Source organism: Brassica oleracea, chromosome C7, assembly GCF_000695525.1.
Source record: "Brassica oleracea var. oleracea cultivar TO1000 chromosome C7, BOL, whole genome shotgun sequence".
In the NCBI taxonomy this organism is placed as follows: domain Eukaryota; kingdom Viridiplantae; phylum Streptophyta; class Magnoliopsida; order Brassicales; family Brassicaceae; genus Brassica; species Brassica oleracea.
Genome location: NC_027754.1, coordinates 48256240 through 48271898, shown reverse-complemented (window position 1 = coordinate 48271898; position 15659 = coordinate 48256240). Strand labels below are relative to the sequence as shown.

Genomic DNA, 15659 nt, shown 5'->3' with positions numbered 1-15659 from the left:
TGTTATTTTTTCTTTAATGAATGCACATTTACTATATTACCTTCGTTTTCTTCCTTTTATCAGTCGCTCAAGAACTCTAGTTCTGCGTTTTTCAACTTTTTTTTCACGATTCCCCTGTGTTTTCACTAATTTTTATGATGTTTATGCCTAGTTATGATAGATTCACAGCGAAACTTATGATTTTGTGCTTACAATTTAGAAAAATCAAACTTTTTGTAAAGAATCCGATTTTTTGAACGAATTGGGGCAAAATGCCATAGTAGCTTACCGATTCACGTTTAATCGCCGATTAAGCGGTCGCCGCGGGGGCGTTTTAGAACAGGGACTACTACGAATAAGTAGGGCCTTCTTCATAATAATAATAATAATTTAATAGAGTATTAAAATTCGATTTTAATTATTGTATAGCCGCCTGCCTAGAACTGGGTGCCTTTGTTTGACTTGCCATCCTCCACCACAATCTTGTATATAAAAATATAAACAACAGGGGAATAAACGCCGAGCTTCCTAAGATCATCAATCAGCGCACCATGGAAGTACTTGGCACCCTAGATATTGTCATCGCTGGCGCCGGAATCTCCGGCCTTTCAACCGCCGTTGGACTCCATAGGTTTGTGTTTGTGAAAGTAGCTCTTCCTTCCTTTGAGTTAGTTAGAAGCAGAGTAACGTTAATCAAAGTGGTGTCACACAGGCTTGGGATTAGAAGCATGGTGCTGGAATCTTCAGATAAGCTGAGAGCCACAGGATTCGCATTTACTACTTGGTTCAACGCTTGGAAGGCTATGGAAGCTCTCGGCGTTTCTCAGCATGTTCGTGATCTCCATGATCTCCTTCAAGGGTATCTATCGTCAGGCTAACAGTATTGTTCATATCAACTCTGTGACTAGACAACTTTATCTTTGATCTTCTTCTTCTTGAATCTTGATGCATGCAGATGGGTGGTGGGACACATCTCCCCAGGAAATCCTTCTAAGGAAATGCTCTTTCCAAAATCCGAGTATCTTTCTTTCTTCCTTCTTCTTCACAAAATATATGAATGCTATTTTTTTGTTGAAAAAAAAGAAGAAAACTTTAAAACCTGTTTAATTGTTTTGTCAGAGAATACGAGTCTCGATGCGTACAAAGGAAGGTCCTGTTAGAGGCTCTAGCGGATGAGTTGCCTCAAGGGACCATAAGGTTTTCGTCTAAGGTTGTTCATATCGAATTGTCTGGATACTACAAGATGGTTCATCTCTCTGATGGCACTATTCTCAAAACCAAGGTACACTTGTCCTCTCTGTAAATAATCTAAGGACAGGCTGGTCCTGTTGTGAAAATGTGGGGTTTCTGAACCACATTCTTCAGGTTTTGGTAGGGTGTGATGGTGTGAAGTCAGTGGTTGGTAAGTGGCTAGGCTTCAAGAATCCGGCTACAACTTCCCGGTTAGCAATCCGAGGGCTCACACATTTTCCACAAGGCCATGGATTTGGGAAAAAGTTCTTCCAGTTTTATGGCAACGGTGTTCGGTCGGGTTTTATCCCCTGTGACCACAACACTGTCTACTGGTTCCTAACCCACACTGGTACTGAATTAGGTAAACCGAACTCTTCCTGATATCCTCCTCTGCTGTCACTGACTCTTTTCCTTGCGCTTGGTTAGATGAGGAGACAAGTCCCGAAAACATCAAAGAATTTGTGCTGAACAAGATCAAAGACTTGCCTGAAAACATTAAGAGTGTGGTGGAGACCACCGATCTTGATAGCATGGTGATGTCTCGACTCAAGTACCGACCCCCATGGGAACTCTTATGGGCAAACATCGCAAAGGACAACGTATGCGTTGCAGGGGATGCACTTCACCCAATGACTCCAGATATCGGACAGGGCGGTTGCTCAGCCATGGAGGATGGAGTTATCCTGGCTCGTTGTCTCGGTGAAGCTATAAAAGCTAAAGGTGAAACAGAGGATGAAGGGGAGAGATATAAGCGGATTGAACAAGGTCTGAAGAAGTACGCAGGAAAAAGGAAATGGAGAAGCATAGATCTGATAACAACGTCATATACAGTAGGATTCATACAGCAGAGCACAGGGAAGTGGATGAACCTGTTGAGAGACAAGTTCTTGTCCTCTTTCCTTTCTCGGTTGCTGCTGAAAAAGTCTCATTTCGACTGCGGAAGCCTCGTCCCCACATGAGCAAGCGGAATGCTGGAGCTTAGTAGTTGGTGTTTCGTCTCATCGGACTATAAACTGGACACCAGTTTTCACCTCTGCTTTCAAGAGTAAAGATAACTGTGTGTTTTGTTTATATCCATTTTCATATAGAATAATACTCGCAATAACTAATAAAGTCGCAAGGCAAGGTTCCCATTTCAGAAATAGAAAAGACATGACATTTATTTCAATGAAACAAAGACATATATATAAAACAATCAGTTGAAAGAGTAAGAGGTAACAATGTTGGTAACGGATTCGGAGAAGGTTCGGGAAGTGATCTTTTTGCCAGGAACATGGAAAGGGTTTGAGACGGCATCGGCGTATGCGGCATGGAACTTCCTGAAGAACTGTAAGTGCACAAGAGAAATAAGGGGAAAACAAAAAAGAATTGAACCAAAATTTTTGGAAGATGAAAAGCATACACTTCGGACATCGGTGTCTCTGACATCCAAATCAGAAGTGACCATGATGAACTTCACTTTTGTATTAGTCAAGTAACCATACCTAATAGAGTTTTGGGCAATGAGAAAGGATGTTGAGTGAAAAAAAAAAAAAAAAGGAATCTAAACTTACTTACACTTTGTAGTTGAGTGCTGGGTATAGCAGACCTAGAAATGCCTCGTTCAATGTCGTTCCTGACTTGCTCGGATTGTTCACTGTTAGCAACAACAACAAAAAAAAATTGGAATTCAATAACAACAATCAATCAAAGTGAATTTCATTTCAGATAGATAGAGAGAAGAAGAACCTCGCTCATCTATGACATCGAGGGAGCAGTGGACGATGTGGTGGAGCTTTAGCGCATCTTCAGCTTCCGTGAAGCTCTGTATGTAAAGCGGATTGTTCTGTTCCAAATTATAAGAAAATGGACGCAGAGTGAGAAAGGATCGAATCCCCACTGGATCGGATCGAATCGGATCTGGATCAATATCAAATCAAAGCAAATTGGAATAACCTGGTGGCCGACGACGGCGACGCAGACGATCATCTTTCTCCGAGATTGTTTTGGAGAATCCCGACGCGGTCTGTTGCCATGCCAGAAGAGTTGTTCAATCGCGTCAGTTGGGCTGGATGGATTTTCATTAATTATCCTATGCTTTGGGCCTTTGATAAACTGGACCTAATAAGGATCCATTAGAGGCCCAAGACTCGAGTGAGACCAAATAAACAAAGACTGGTCATGGTCGGTTACGTTGTCGGTGTGAGTTGTTGCGAGTCATCATCGGTTAATCCAAAAATATAACAATTACTCTGTTTCCCATAACGTCGACTGCATTGTGGACCAGGAGACCCATCATCCCTTCTTTTCATTTCTTTTTCTTTTTAAACAACTTTTAGTGAGTAGTATTTTACTAATTATTGTCTTTATATTCCTTCCTTACTCCTCCCCCTCATTTCATTGCTATCATTTAATTCCTCCCCATCACTGTGCTGTGTGCAACTCATTTAGACTCTCTCCTTCCTTCTCCCTAAAGTTTTCCTTTTAAAAATCTTCTTCCTTTGATATCTCTCAGGTTTTTTTTCTACTTTTGTTAAAAAGAAAATATGGGTGTTCTGGATCATGTCTCTGAAATGTTTGATTGCTCTCATGGACACAAGATTAAAAAGCGCAGACAGTTGCAGTTATCCCCCACACCTCCTTTCTTTTTCTCAATCTATTCTATAAACTAGATTCGATGTGAAACAAAGTTTGAGTCCCGAGATGTGACTGTTACTTTTTGTAGATCTCCTCCTTGATTACAGCTCTATCAGTCTTCACTATGCTTTCCATTATTATTGTTGTTATAACTATTGTGAATTCCTAGAACACTCAATTTCTTATTTTTGTTTTTTTTTGTTTTTGAGTTAATTGTTTATAACTCCGACCAAATAGATTCGTTTTTATTAATCTGGACATAAGTTGCAGCCATAGATTTTACACCGGGATACGTTGTACTTTTATTATATTCGCTGTCGGAATATATTGTTATTTCTTTTTATTTATTTTTCCTTACTAATTAATTAATGAATGATGAGGATAGACGGTGGAGATCAAAGTGAAGATGGACTGCGAAGGCTGCGAGCGTAAAGTGCGGCGGTCCGTGGAAGGAATGAAGGGTGTATCCTCTGTCTCGCTGGAGCCCAAAGCTCACAAAGTCACTGTGGTCGGCTACGTCGATCCCAACAAGGTGGTGTCCCGTATGGCTCACAGGACCGGCAAGAAGGTCGAGCTCTGGCCCTATGTGCCTTATGACGTCGTGGCTCATCCTTACGCTGCTGGAGTCTACTACAAGAAGGCTCCCTCCGGTTATGTGCGAAGAGCCGATGACCCTGGAGTCTCGCAGCTAGCTCGTGCTAGCTCCACCGAGGTCCGCTACACTACCGCTTTTAGTGATGAGAATCCAGCAGCCTGTGTGCTCATGTGATATATGGACCGTTTCAGTTTGTTATTGATTATTGTTTCTGTATATTAATGTTACATATGGTAGGTTTCTTGTTCTGGTTTTACTGCTTTGCTACTCGTAACACTTTTGATTGTAAATTTGTAATATTCCTACTCCGTTTTTTTTTGTTTGCTCCAATCCTATGTCGATCGACATTGAATCTTTTTTTATCATAAACGTAAGTGTGACTTTTCAGCAAAGTGTTTTAAATATACATACAAAAGCCGAACAACTGGATAGCGAATCCATCTTGTTAAGCCTGCTGGTTACACGATTCCATTCCATCCATGCTGAACAAGGGTTTTAAATGGTTTTTGATTCGTAGATAGTTAAAGAAAGAGAATTTTGTCATTAAACCAAATGCTTTTTGTCCAGATTATAGAGTTAAAAGCAAATGTCTAAATTTCAAAGGAGGAGAAAACTGAAGTTGAGCATAATCGTTGTGGTTACAAGAGGTTGTGCTCCAAGTTTTTTTTTTAACTCAAATTGTCAAAGCTTAGAAATAGACTACTGTACTTTATAAAGAGACACACACCTATACTGCGATAATAATACTTTATTTAAGACTATTTTTTTGGTGAGTGAAGTAGTCCAAAAAATGCGGATTAATTAGCAGTTAAGAAAGAGCAGTAGTAATCAATTAAATAAATGAGAGAGAGAGAGAGAGACTTGTTCAGCAAAGTTTCCGAGCTTCCCTCTATAACCATGGAAATCCTCCAAACATGGGAGCATTCCTATATTACGAGTTTCAATCTTCATTACACAAAACAAAAAGATTTAAAAAAATAAATAATAAGAATGAAGTCAAGAACAATATATTTGATAGGGATTCTGCTTCTAATTTCGCTTTGTTTAAAGGCAGGCTATGCAAAAGAAGAAAAAGATGATGATGAGAATAATAAGAAGACGAATAAGAAAGGAGTAACATACGATGGAACTTCGTTAATTATAAATGGAAAAAGAGAGCTTCTGTACTCTGGCTCTGTTCATTACCCTCGAAGCACACCAGATGTAAGCAGAGAGCTAATCATATTTATGTCTTCTATTGCCCAACAGCACACTATATATCATCGATCTGAATTTATTTTTGTTTCAGATGTGGCCCAGTATAATAGAAAAAGCTAGAGTTGGGAGACTAAACACCATCCAAACTTATGTTTTCTGGAATGTGCACGAGCCTGAACAAGGAAAGGTTATCATAAAAAATTATTAGTTATTTTTATGGTTGATTTTTTAAATCATTGTGCTTAAATGGGATAAGTTATAATGGGTTCCAGTGGGATTTCAAAGGGAGGTTCGATCTGGTGAAGTTCATCAAGCTGATCCATGAGAAAGGTCTCTATGTTACTATCAGACTTGGACCCTTTATCCAAGCCGAATGGAACCACGGGTGTGAAACAAGGATTCAAACCAAAAATGATACGTAATCTTTTCTTTCTTTCTTGAACTCATTTATTAAATTTTCAGAGGGTTGCCGGTTTGGCTACGCGAGGTCCCGGATGTCTACTTCCGTACAGATAATGAACCTTTCAAGGTAAAAATATATTAACCGTATATAAAGGCTTTAATGTAGTAATTTTTCTGAAATCTGATGATATTGAGTGGAAATGAAGGAGCACACAGAGAGATATGTGAGGAAAATACTTGGGATATTGAAAGAAGAGAAGCTGTTCGCTTCACAAGGAGGTCCCATCATCTTAGGACAGGTATATATAGAGCAAAAAAGTGATGTTAAGAAAAACATTGAGCAAACTCAAAGCGTCTCTATAAAATTAAATGGCAGATAGAGAACGAGTACAATGCGGTAAGGCTAGCATACAAGGAGAATGGAGAGAGATATATAAAATGGGCAGCGAATTTGGTGGAGTCGATGAATCTGGGAATCCCATGGGTTATGTGCAAACAAGACAATGCTCCTGGCAATATTATTAATGCTTGTAATGGAAGGCATTGCGGAGACACTTTCCCTGGACCAAAAAGACCCGATATGCCTTCCCTTTGGACCGAGAACTGGACTACTCAGTACGTATTCATGCATGCATGCATGCAATGCTCTTCAGTTCATCTCTCTCATCACCTCAAAACTATATAATCTGTTATATTTCTCCAGGTTTCGAGTTTTTGGGGATCCTACAACAAATAGAAGATCGGAGGATATTGCCTTTGCAGTTTCTAGATTCTTCTCTAAGAATGGATCTCATGTCAACTACTACATGGTACGTACTTTAACCTCACCTAAATATATACATGTGAGAGTGAGACACCTCTGTTTCTGTGTGCAGTACCATGGTGGAACCAACTTCGGACGCACGTCGGCTCATTTCGTTACCACTCGTTACTACGACCATGCCCCACTTGACGAATACGGTAAATTTTACAGACCCTCTCACTGAAAAACTTTAAGGCCAACCCCCAATAAAGCTCTTTTTGGTTAGGTATGGAGAAGGATCCCAAATACGGTCACCTGAAACATGTGCACAGAGCACTTGAACTGTGCAAGAAGGCACTCTTGTGGGGTCACCCTCGTTTCAAGAAACTTGGTCCCGACACCGAGGTCAGGTTACCCTTAACCCCCCCCCCCCACACACATTAAATCTCTCTCTATCCGGTTATCATGGGACCTTACCGGTCTGATTTTGGGTTTTGTGCAGGTTAGGTACTACGAGCAGCCAGGGACAAATGTGTGTGCGGCTTTCTTAGCAAACAACAACACAAGAGAACCCAATACTGTCAAATTCAAAGGTCAGAAGTTCGTTTTACCATCTCGTTCAATCAGCATCTTACCTGACTGTAAAACCGTCGTCTACAACACTGCGCAGGTAAGCTCCGGTCCAAGTTTGTTTTAATTAGGGACAACCAGAATATATTATATGGGGTGGGCGTTCGGTTCGGATTGGGTATTTCAGATTTTCGGATATTTCGGTATATATAAGAATATAGAATACGTTCGGGTATTTCGATATTTCAGGTCGGGTTCGGATATTTTTAGGTCGGGGTTCAGTTATTTCGGGTCGGGATTTCGGATATTTAGATTTTGGAAAAAAAAAAAATTCTTCATTTCTCATGGTTTTTTGTATTTAAAAATATAACTTTCACTTAACTGATTTTTATTTTTATAGATTGAAGGATTAATAGATTTGAAAACAACATTATAAAATAAAAGACACTAATTTGATTATTGTTTTTAAATTTTGGATGTAACTTTTGTTAATGCATAAAACAAAAATTTTGACATGCATTTTAAGAATTTTAAGTGAGTAAAAATTCACTTTTCTTGCAATTATACGTATATTATCTAATTTTCAACCATGTGCGTAATCAATATAAATATTTTGAATAAAATTAGAGAAGTAAACTAGGAATATAGGATTAAGGATACATATGTTCGGTTATCTTCGGATATCTATTCGGGTTCGGGAATTACCCGTTCGGGTTCAGATATCCAATCTTTCCTAATACAATACTCATTCGGCTATTTTGCTACTTCTGTTCGAATTTCGGTTCGGGTTCGGATACGGGTTCAAATATCGGGTAAAATGCCCAGCCTATATCAAAGAAATACTGGTATTATAATTGTTCTGAAACAGATAGTGGCCCAGCACAGCTGGAGAAATTTTGTAAAGTCGGAGAAGAACAGCAAAGGTCTAAAGTTTGACATGTATAGTGAGAATGTTCCTTCCAAAGTCGAAGGTGATACCTTGATTCCTGGGGAGCTTTATTACTTAACCAAGGACAAAACTGATTATGCTTGGTACACCACCAGGTAGGTAATTTTTTTCACAAGCAACATATTTTTCTTTTTATTTTATTTCATGCCTTTTGATTCCATGAATGAATGAATACAGCATAAAGATTAAAGAAGATGACTTGCCAGACAAGAAAGGTGTTAAGACTATACTGAGAGTAGCGAGTCTTGGTCACGCGGCTATCGTTTACGTTAATGGAGAATACGTAGGGAATAAGCATGGAAGCCATGAAATGAAGAGCTTCGTATTCAAAAAACCGGTTAAACTTAAACCTGGAGATAACCACATTTCTATCTTGGGTGTACTAACCGGATTCCCTGTGAGTATTTATTTATAGGAAACATTATTCAAGATTGAGAGAGAGTATACATGTTGGGACACCAAATATGGATTGTTAAAAAAAAATATATATTACAGGACAGCGGATCATACATGGAGAAGAGGTTTGCGGGTCCACGTGGTGCTTCCATCAAAGGTTTGAAGTCGGGAGAGCGTGATTTAACCGAGAACAATCACTGGGGACATCTGGTACGTACGTGTATGCATGATCAAAATGATAGTATTGTATTTGTGACAAAAGACAACGTCTTGGTTTTGATGATGTAATGAATGCTTATATATATGTGTTGAAGGCGGGTTTAGAAGGTGAAAAGAAAGAGGTGTACACAGAACAAGGATCCAAGAAAGTCAAATGGGTGAAAAACGGCGAACGCAAGCCCCTTACGTGGTACAAGGTAACACACACATGTCAACTTGGAAAACATTAATTGTCTTGTAACTAAACATTAATAATCCTTAATTATAAATAATGGATTTATTATTGTTTACAGACTTACTTTGAGACACCAGAGGGAGAGAACACGGTTGCGATTAGGATGAACGGAATGGGAAAAGGATTGATTTGGGTGAACGGGATTGGGATAGGCAGATACTGGATGTCTTTCCTTTCTCCTACTGGACAGCCAACTCAATCCGAGTATGTTCTCTAGACCTGTTACTTTCTATAGAGAAAAGAAACACACCTATTTATCTGATGGAACTTAATTACTCTATATACAGGTATCATATACCAAGAACTTTCATGAAGAAAAAGGAGAAGAATATGCTTGTCATTTTCGAAGAAGAACCAGGGGTGAAACTTGAAGCTATTGATTTCGTGTTAGTGAATAGAGACACGATATGTAGTTTTGTGGAAGAGAATTATCCAGCGTCCGTTAAATATTGGAAGAGACAAGGGCCTAATATAGTTCCAAGAAACAAAGATATGAGGTTGAAGTCACTCATCAAGTGTCCACCTGGGAAACAGATTGTATCCGTAGAATTTGCAAGTTTTGGAGATCCCACAGGAACTTGTGGAAATTTCACAATGGGAAAGTGCTCTGCATCCAAGTCCAAAGAAGTGGTGGAAAAGGTAACGTGGTGATTAACTGAGTGAGTGAGTTTTAAGATATATTTTTTTTGGTTGATTAACTAAGTGAGTTTTTTTTTGTCACAGAAATGTTTGGGAAAGAGCCGTTGTTCAATAGTAGTAGAAAGAGAGACATTTGAAGACAAAAAGTGTCAAGGTATAGTTAAGACGCTGGCAGTGCAAGTGAAGTGTGAGAAGAAACAGGGAAATGAGCAGAAACATAAGAGAGAAGATGCTGAAGAGGAAGACGATGATGAAGAAGAAGAAGAAGAAGAAGAAAAGGAAAGAGAGGGAAACAATCAAGATTTAAAAGATAGGGTAAAGCGAAAACAAGATCATTAAACAAGAGTTGGTATCTATCTAAATAAAATTTCACTTTGTGAAGCAAGCATGAAATGTTGAGTGTTGACATATTGTGGTCCAATTTATTAGAAAGAATTGTTTTCTTCTATTTATATTTTATAGCTTGTGTTTTTGTTTCTTTTGTTGGCGTCTCTATTTTGTTTCTGCGTAGTGTGACTAGCTATTAGGTATAAGATCATCATTAACGGGGTTCTTAGGACGGAGCTCTTAGCGGAATATAAAAATCCGATTCTTAATTTTTAACTGAAAATGCTAAGAGTCGGCTCTTAAATAAGAGATTTAAGAGCCGACTCTTAACTTTTTCAGTTAAAAGTTAAGAGTCGGGTTCTTATATTCTGCTAAGAACCATGTACTAAGAACCCTGCGTTAATGATGGTCTTAGCGGAATATAATAACCCGACTCTTAATTTTTAACTGAAAATGCTAAGAGTCAGCTCTTAAATAAGAGATTTAAGAGCGGACTCTTAACTTTTTCAGTTAAAAGTTAAGAGTCGGGTTTTTATATTCTGCTAAGAACCATGTACTAAGAACCCTGCGTTAATGATGGTCTAAGCCTTTTCGTTTTAAAGAATGAAGAGCCACAACTCTGAAATTGAAGACAGTTCTTGCGCAAGAACCATAAAACCACAATTGTTTCTTGATTAGTCAATTTATGTTTTGCTTTTAACTTTACAGCCAAAGAGACTCTGATATATGATGGGAGAGGAAGCAAATGATGAAGACACTGAAAAACATTGAAGCTAACTTTTATAACTCAATAGTTAAATGAAAATTAACATTTAGGGTGACGACCAAATGAAATCTAAAGGGGGGAATGGAACTCAAGTATCCATAGTATTTGAACCATTGACGCTAGAACCATGAATCTTTTTTGGTCAAACAAACATTGCATTCATAATCTAAAATCATAAGTTACACTCCATCGACGGAGAGATTGTCCACCGCAGCGAGAGCTGACTTTGCCACCAAGTCAGCTTCTGAGTTTTCTAAACGAGGGATAAACATGAAAGAGATTGTTTCAAAAAGAGAGCTAAAATAAAAGATGTCAAATAATATCCCATAGAGCGCTGGTCTTGTTTCCTTTGTCTTGATCATGGAGATCAGAACTTGAGAATCAGAGTACACCGTCAAGGATCGAATATTCGACGAGGCAGCCTTCATGACTGCAGAACGAACAGCTATGGCTTCTGCCATCAAAGCTGATGAGATGAACCGGCGGGAGTAGTGGATGTTGGGAAGGCGACATGAGTTTACTCCCCTGAAGATACCGCCAATGCCGCAGACCTCTGTGATAGGGTTCCAGGCCGCGTCCACAAAGCACGATGGTCTCGAGTTCGCAGCTGGAGAGGTTCTGGTCGGAGCGTTGGTCTTCACGTGCTGAGGTTGGGAGCTGGCGCCCAGTTCTTGCGCTGCTTGCCATTCTTTTGCGTCTGCGATGGCCTTGTGAATCGTTTCTTGAGCTGAGAAAAATCTGTCATCAAAACACAGTTTATTACGAGACTTCCATAAGTTCCAAAACACCCAAGGCCATATCGGTACATAGAGTCCGACGGGGGGAGTGTGATCATTCTGCTACCATGGACAAGCATAGTTGCAAGAGAAGAGTGCGAATCAGGGATCCAAGCTAGGGGGGCTAGTTCCCACACGTTCATGGCAAAAGGGCATGAGGCAAACACATGGACGTCATCCTCTATCCCTCCACATCGTTTACAAGCAAAGGGATTAACTCCTCGAGTGACTAGGTTGGAACTGACGGGGATTGCTCTGTTTATAACTTTCCATAGAAAATCCTTTATCTTAGGAGATGTATTCAGATTCCATATGTGCTTCAGCCAGTCAAAGGATGGTGGTAGAAAGGGCAGTCTATGATCAGAGTAACTCGCCACACCATAACCCATTTTAGTAGTATATATTCCTTTAGGGTCTGGGAGCCAAACGATAAAGTTGTCCACCGGGGAGGAGCTCGTAACAATCTTAAGTATCTTCTCTTCATACTGAGGCAGGTGATGACGAATACTGTCGATGTTCCAAGTGTTTGAGATGGGACAGAGGAGATCACTTACTTTCAGCGACTCTGTACCTTCAGCTGGGGGACCAATGGGAGCTTCTGGTGTGACGTGGGAGAGCCATGGGTCCTTCCACACGTGAATATTCTCTCCATTCCCAACCACCCATCCTAATCCTTTTTTGAGTAAATCACGTCCAGCAAGGATGCTTCGCCATCCATGTGATGCGGCAGCAGGCGGTACACAGTCTAGAAACGTCGAGTTCTTTGCATATTTTCCAAGTAGAACTTGGGCCACGAGAGAGGTTGGGTCTTTAATCAGTCGCCACCCTATTTTAGCCAACAAGGCATCATTGAAGCTTTCAATATCCCTGAAGCCCAAGCCTCCGGCATACTTTGGTTTGGTGAGAGTGGACCAAGCAACCCAACACATCCTCCTTGTCTCCGGGTTAGCGTCCCACCAGAACCGGGTAAGGAGTGATTGGATCTGTTTACATAACGACGCTGGTAGTTTGAAGCAAGACATAGCGTAGTTAGGTATGGCTGCAAGGACTGATTTGAGAAGCACTTGTTTCCCCGCTCCTGATAAGAACCGGGTGGTCCAGCTCATGATCCTTTGTCTGATCCGATCGAGAATCGATGCAAAGATGTCTCTTTTTTTCCGGCCGAACATTTCGGGTAGGCCTAGGTATTTACCAATACCCCCCTCTGCTAGGATCTCAAGTGTGGCCTTCACTCTACTTTTAACTTCCGCTGGTGTCTTTGCCGAGAAGGTGATAGCTGACTTTTGGAGTTTCTATTGGAAAGAAAAAAAGAGAAAGAAAGGATAGTTAAACATACAACAGATAGTATGCATATTACTTTTTGTAGCAAATGCAACAAAAATTACCTGCACTAAAACTGGAAGAAGATCCAATCCAAATTGCTGCAGAAGTTCAGGTTGATCACTAAGCAATTTTTGTCTAGGTGAAACTTTGAGAGAATCTTCTCGTTTTCCTGAGGTACTTAGAGAAGGTTTTTTTTGGCCTGAACCTTTCACCAAAGTGTTTGTGCCAGCAGTAGGAAGGGAGATAACGCCTTGTGGCAATGGAGGGAGGAGCTCGTTCGCTAGGTTGACAATCTCAAAAATCTAAGATACAAAACAAAAGTTATAGCTCAAAACATTTCTGAAAACAAAAGACCTCGCATCGTCATGTGTAAGAAGCAGCGAACCACGGGCTAGAAAAAACAAGTAAGCCAGACAAAGAACATTGATGAACCGCTTCTCTGTATACCACCTCTAACATAAGACCAGAAAACAAGTATATGTAAATTGAGGCATCTGCTTCCACATAAATAAAGCTCAAAAGACCTGTACATATATTATGATCTATACACTATTCAAAACACCTAAGCAAATTACGGCAAACAAATAAAAATGAAGAGACAAAAGCTGATATAGAGAGTTGATCCTAAACTCAAGTGATCGACTTGTAGGTGTTTCCCCTAACCATCTCACTGTATGCCAGTTATTTTAAAAGCTAACATTATTTAATAACGTATTCACAAAAGAAAATTTGTGATATCAATAAGTAAAATACAATACCTGATCAGCAGGCCTGCTCAATGCTGGGGATACAGATGCATAAGCAGAGACAGCAGAACCCAATAGAATATCCTTAAGAATGCTACTAATACCCAGAAGAAGTAATGTCCTGGATCCAAGAGGTGACCCGCTCGCACAGGTGGGAAGTAATAGGATTAAGCCCTGTGCAAATATGGTGAAAATGTCATCTTGCGAAAGGTAAAGAGAGAACACAAAAGAATTTACTCATACCGAGAGATGCTTGCCCACGTCCTGAATTGGTAGTGGAAAGAAGAGACGCAGCTTGAGTGACCAGGCCGTGGTTGCATAATTCATCTAACTTGACAGGGTATAATGCAAATGCTTCAGCAATCCGAGTAAGACAGATAGAGGCATATTCTAAAACAATGGAGGAAACTGGGAAAAAGAGTGGAACTAGTCAGTGCCATATTACCTTGGAATCATGATACTGGAGAAGGTTTGTCAGTAAAGGTACAGCTCCCATAACATAATCAGATGCATCAGAAGGTAATTTCATGCACATGTTTGCAGCAGTAGATAGTGCTAGACGCTACAAGAAGCCAAGTAAAAAGTGCATTAGATACCAGTGGAGAAGAAATCAAGAAATGAGAGGACAGCCATTAAAGCACCAGCTCGCAAACAGAAGAAGAGGGGTAAGAGCCCTGGCAGCGAGAAGCATAATGTCGGGATTGGATTCATGGTTAAGAAGAGAAAGAAGAAGAGGGAGGAAGGAATCAAGAGAGAAGGTGGGTAAGGAGTGTTCGGAGGCAATGGATAACATGTGGCAGAGGTGGGGGGTTATTAAAGCCTCGATCTCTTCACCTTGGAAGCGCAAGCCAGAGAGAATCTTCTTCTTCGTTTCAGTGACACGCCCATGCTTTCCTTTTATTTTTTTGTTTTGTTTTAACTACTACTAAGGTATGTCGTCGGGCCCGTCCAGCAATTATAAAGATCTGCAAGAATGCATGGGTTTAACTAAAACCCCACTAAAATGTATAGGCCTTCCCTTTCTCACGAAAACATGTCACTACTAGCCAACTGACACATGAAAAGAAAACTTCAGTACAAATAATTGAACTATCAATCATATAAACTGCATGCAGACCCTTGTAATTTGCTCCTATCTTTCCAAACTATTTGCTTATCCTAATATGGATTTCCTTCACATGTGTTGCCTCCCTCTTTTTGACATGAGGATACGATCATTTCGTTATAGAAAATGGACTTTTTTCAACAGTACTCTGTATATACATACAGATTGCACGGTGAGCAATTCTCCGCTATACTCAATCTCTCATCTCCTCCTAAACTTTGTCATAATTGATTTCCTGAGTATTTTCTAATCTTTTTTCTTTTCTGTAAAATAATGGTTTTTATTACATATTTTCATCACTGCCGTAGTAACTAGAGACATAAGTAAATCTTAACATATTCTATAATTTCTATTTTACCTATTATTATTTATATAAGTAGATATCACTATAAGAAAACACGCCGAATTCCGACGGAGATTCCGACGGACCTCAATGTCGTCGGACGTTTGTGACGGATTACCGACCAATTTCCGACGAAAACCAAAAATTTGAAGTCGTCGGAATTCCGTCGGCCATTTCCGACGGAATTCCGACGAAACATAGGTCGTCGGAATATACCGACGAACTTCCGACGATATTCCGATTAACAGTATAGTCGTCGGTATTCCGTCGGAATTTTCCGACGAATTTTCGACGAACCATGTGACCGTTGCCAACAAATATATATGACCGTTGTATAGCCGTTTGAAATTGGAAAATACCGACGGAATTCCGACGGACTTCTTTACATCCGTCGAAATTTCGTCGGAAAGTCGTCGGAGGGCCGTAAGCAATTTCCTATAAATATAACCCCTCTTCATTCAACTCATTCACACTTCATTCTCTCTTCATTCTCTTTAGTCA

The 15659-nt window shown here is 39.9% G+C and overlaps 5 protein-coding genes across 5 annotated transcripts; 3 read left to right on the top strand and 2 right to left on the bottom strand.

Moving 5' to 3' along the window:
• Positions 1–435: 435 nt before the first annotated feature.
• On the top strand, positions 436–2419 carry LOC106306063 (FAD-dependent urate hydroxylase). The gene is made up of 7 exons (XM_013742528.1): positions 436–610; positions 692–838; positions 935–997; positions 1099–1261; positions 1345–1573; positions 1639–2188; positions 2248–2419. Exons 1-6 carry the CDS (start codon positions 531–533, stop codon positions 2169–2171), a joined length of 1215 nt encoding a protein of 404 aa, XP_013597982.1. The 5' UTR covers positions 436–530; the 3' UTR covers positions 2172–2188; positions 2248–2419.
• LOC106306065 (trafficking protein particle complex subunit 2-like protein) lies at positions 2261–3262 on the bottom strand. The gene is made up of 5 exons (XM_013742530.1): positions 3148–3262; positions 2941–3037; positions 2770–2848; positions 2615–2696; positions 2261–2539 (listed from the first exon to the last, which is right to left on the bottom strand). The coding sequence occupies exons 1-5, from the start codon at positions 3178–3180 to the stop codon at positions 2408–2410; spliced, it is 423 nt and encodes a 140-aa protein (XP_013597984.1). The 5' UTR covers positions 3181–3262; the 3' UTR covers positions 2261–2407.
• Positions 3263–3564: 302 nt separating this feature from the next.
• LOC106306064 (heavy metal-associated isoprenylated plant protein 26-like) lies at positions 3565–4746 on the top strand. The gene is made up of 2 exons (XM_013742529.1): positions 3565–3815; positions 4214–4746. The coding sequence occupies exons 1-2, from the start codon at positions 3738–3740 to the stop codon at positions 4595–4597; spliced, it is 462 nt and encodes a 153-aa protein (XP_013597983.1). The 5' UTR covers positions 3565–3737; the 3' UTR covers positions 4598–4746.
• Positions 4747–5406: 660 nt separating this feature from the next.
• On the top strand, positions 5407–10186 carry LOC106306061 (beta-galactosidase 14). Its single transcript, XM_013742526.1, has 17 exons — positions 5407–5626; positions 5712–5807; positions 5893–6005; positions 6083–6149; positions 6229–6321; positions 6399–6637; positions 6726–6831; positions 6898–6982; positions 7051–7169; positions 7267–7434; positions 8203–8378; positions 8461–8680; positions 8779–8889; positions 8994–9095; positions 9192–9337; positions 9421–9772; positions 9857–10186. The coding sequence occupies exons 1-17, from the start codon at positions 5414–5416 to the stop codon at positions 10109–10111; spliced, it is 2661 nt and encodes an 886-aa protein (XP_013597980.1). The 5' UTR covers positions 5407–5413; the 3' UTR covers positions 10112–10186.
• Positions 10187–11044: 858 nt separating this feature from the next.
• On the bottom strand, positions 11045–14478 carry LOC106303494. The gene is made up of 7 exons (XM_013739748.1): positions 14352–14478; positions 14156–14272; positions 13954–14037; positions 13723–13884; positions 13027–13266; positions 11654–12933; positions 11045–11603 (listed from the first exon to the last, which is right to left on the bottom strand). Exons 2-7 carry the CDS (start codon positions 14243–14245, stop codon positions 11045–11047), a joined length of 2415 nt encoding a protein of 804 aa, XP_013595202.1. The 5' UTR covers positions 14246–14272; positions 14352–14478.
• Positions 14479–15659: the final 1181 nt, after the last annotated feature.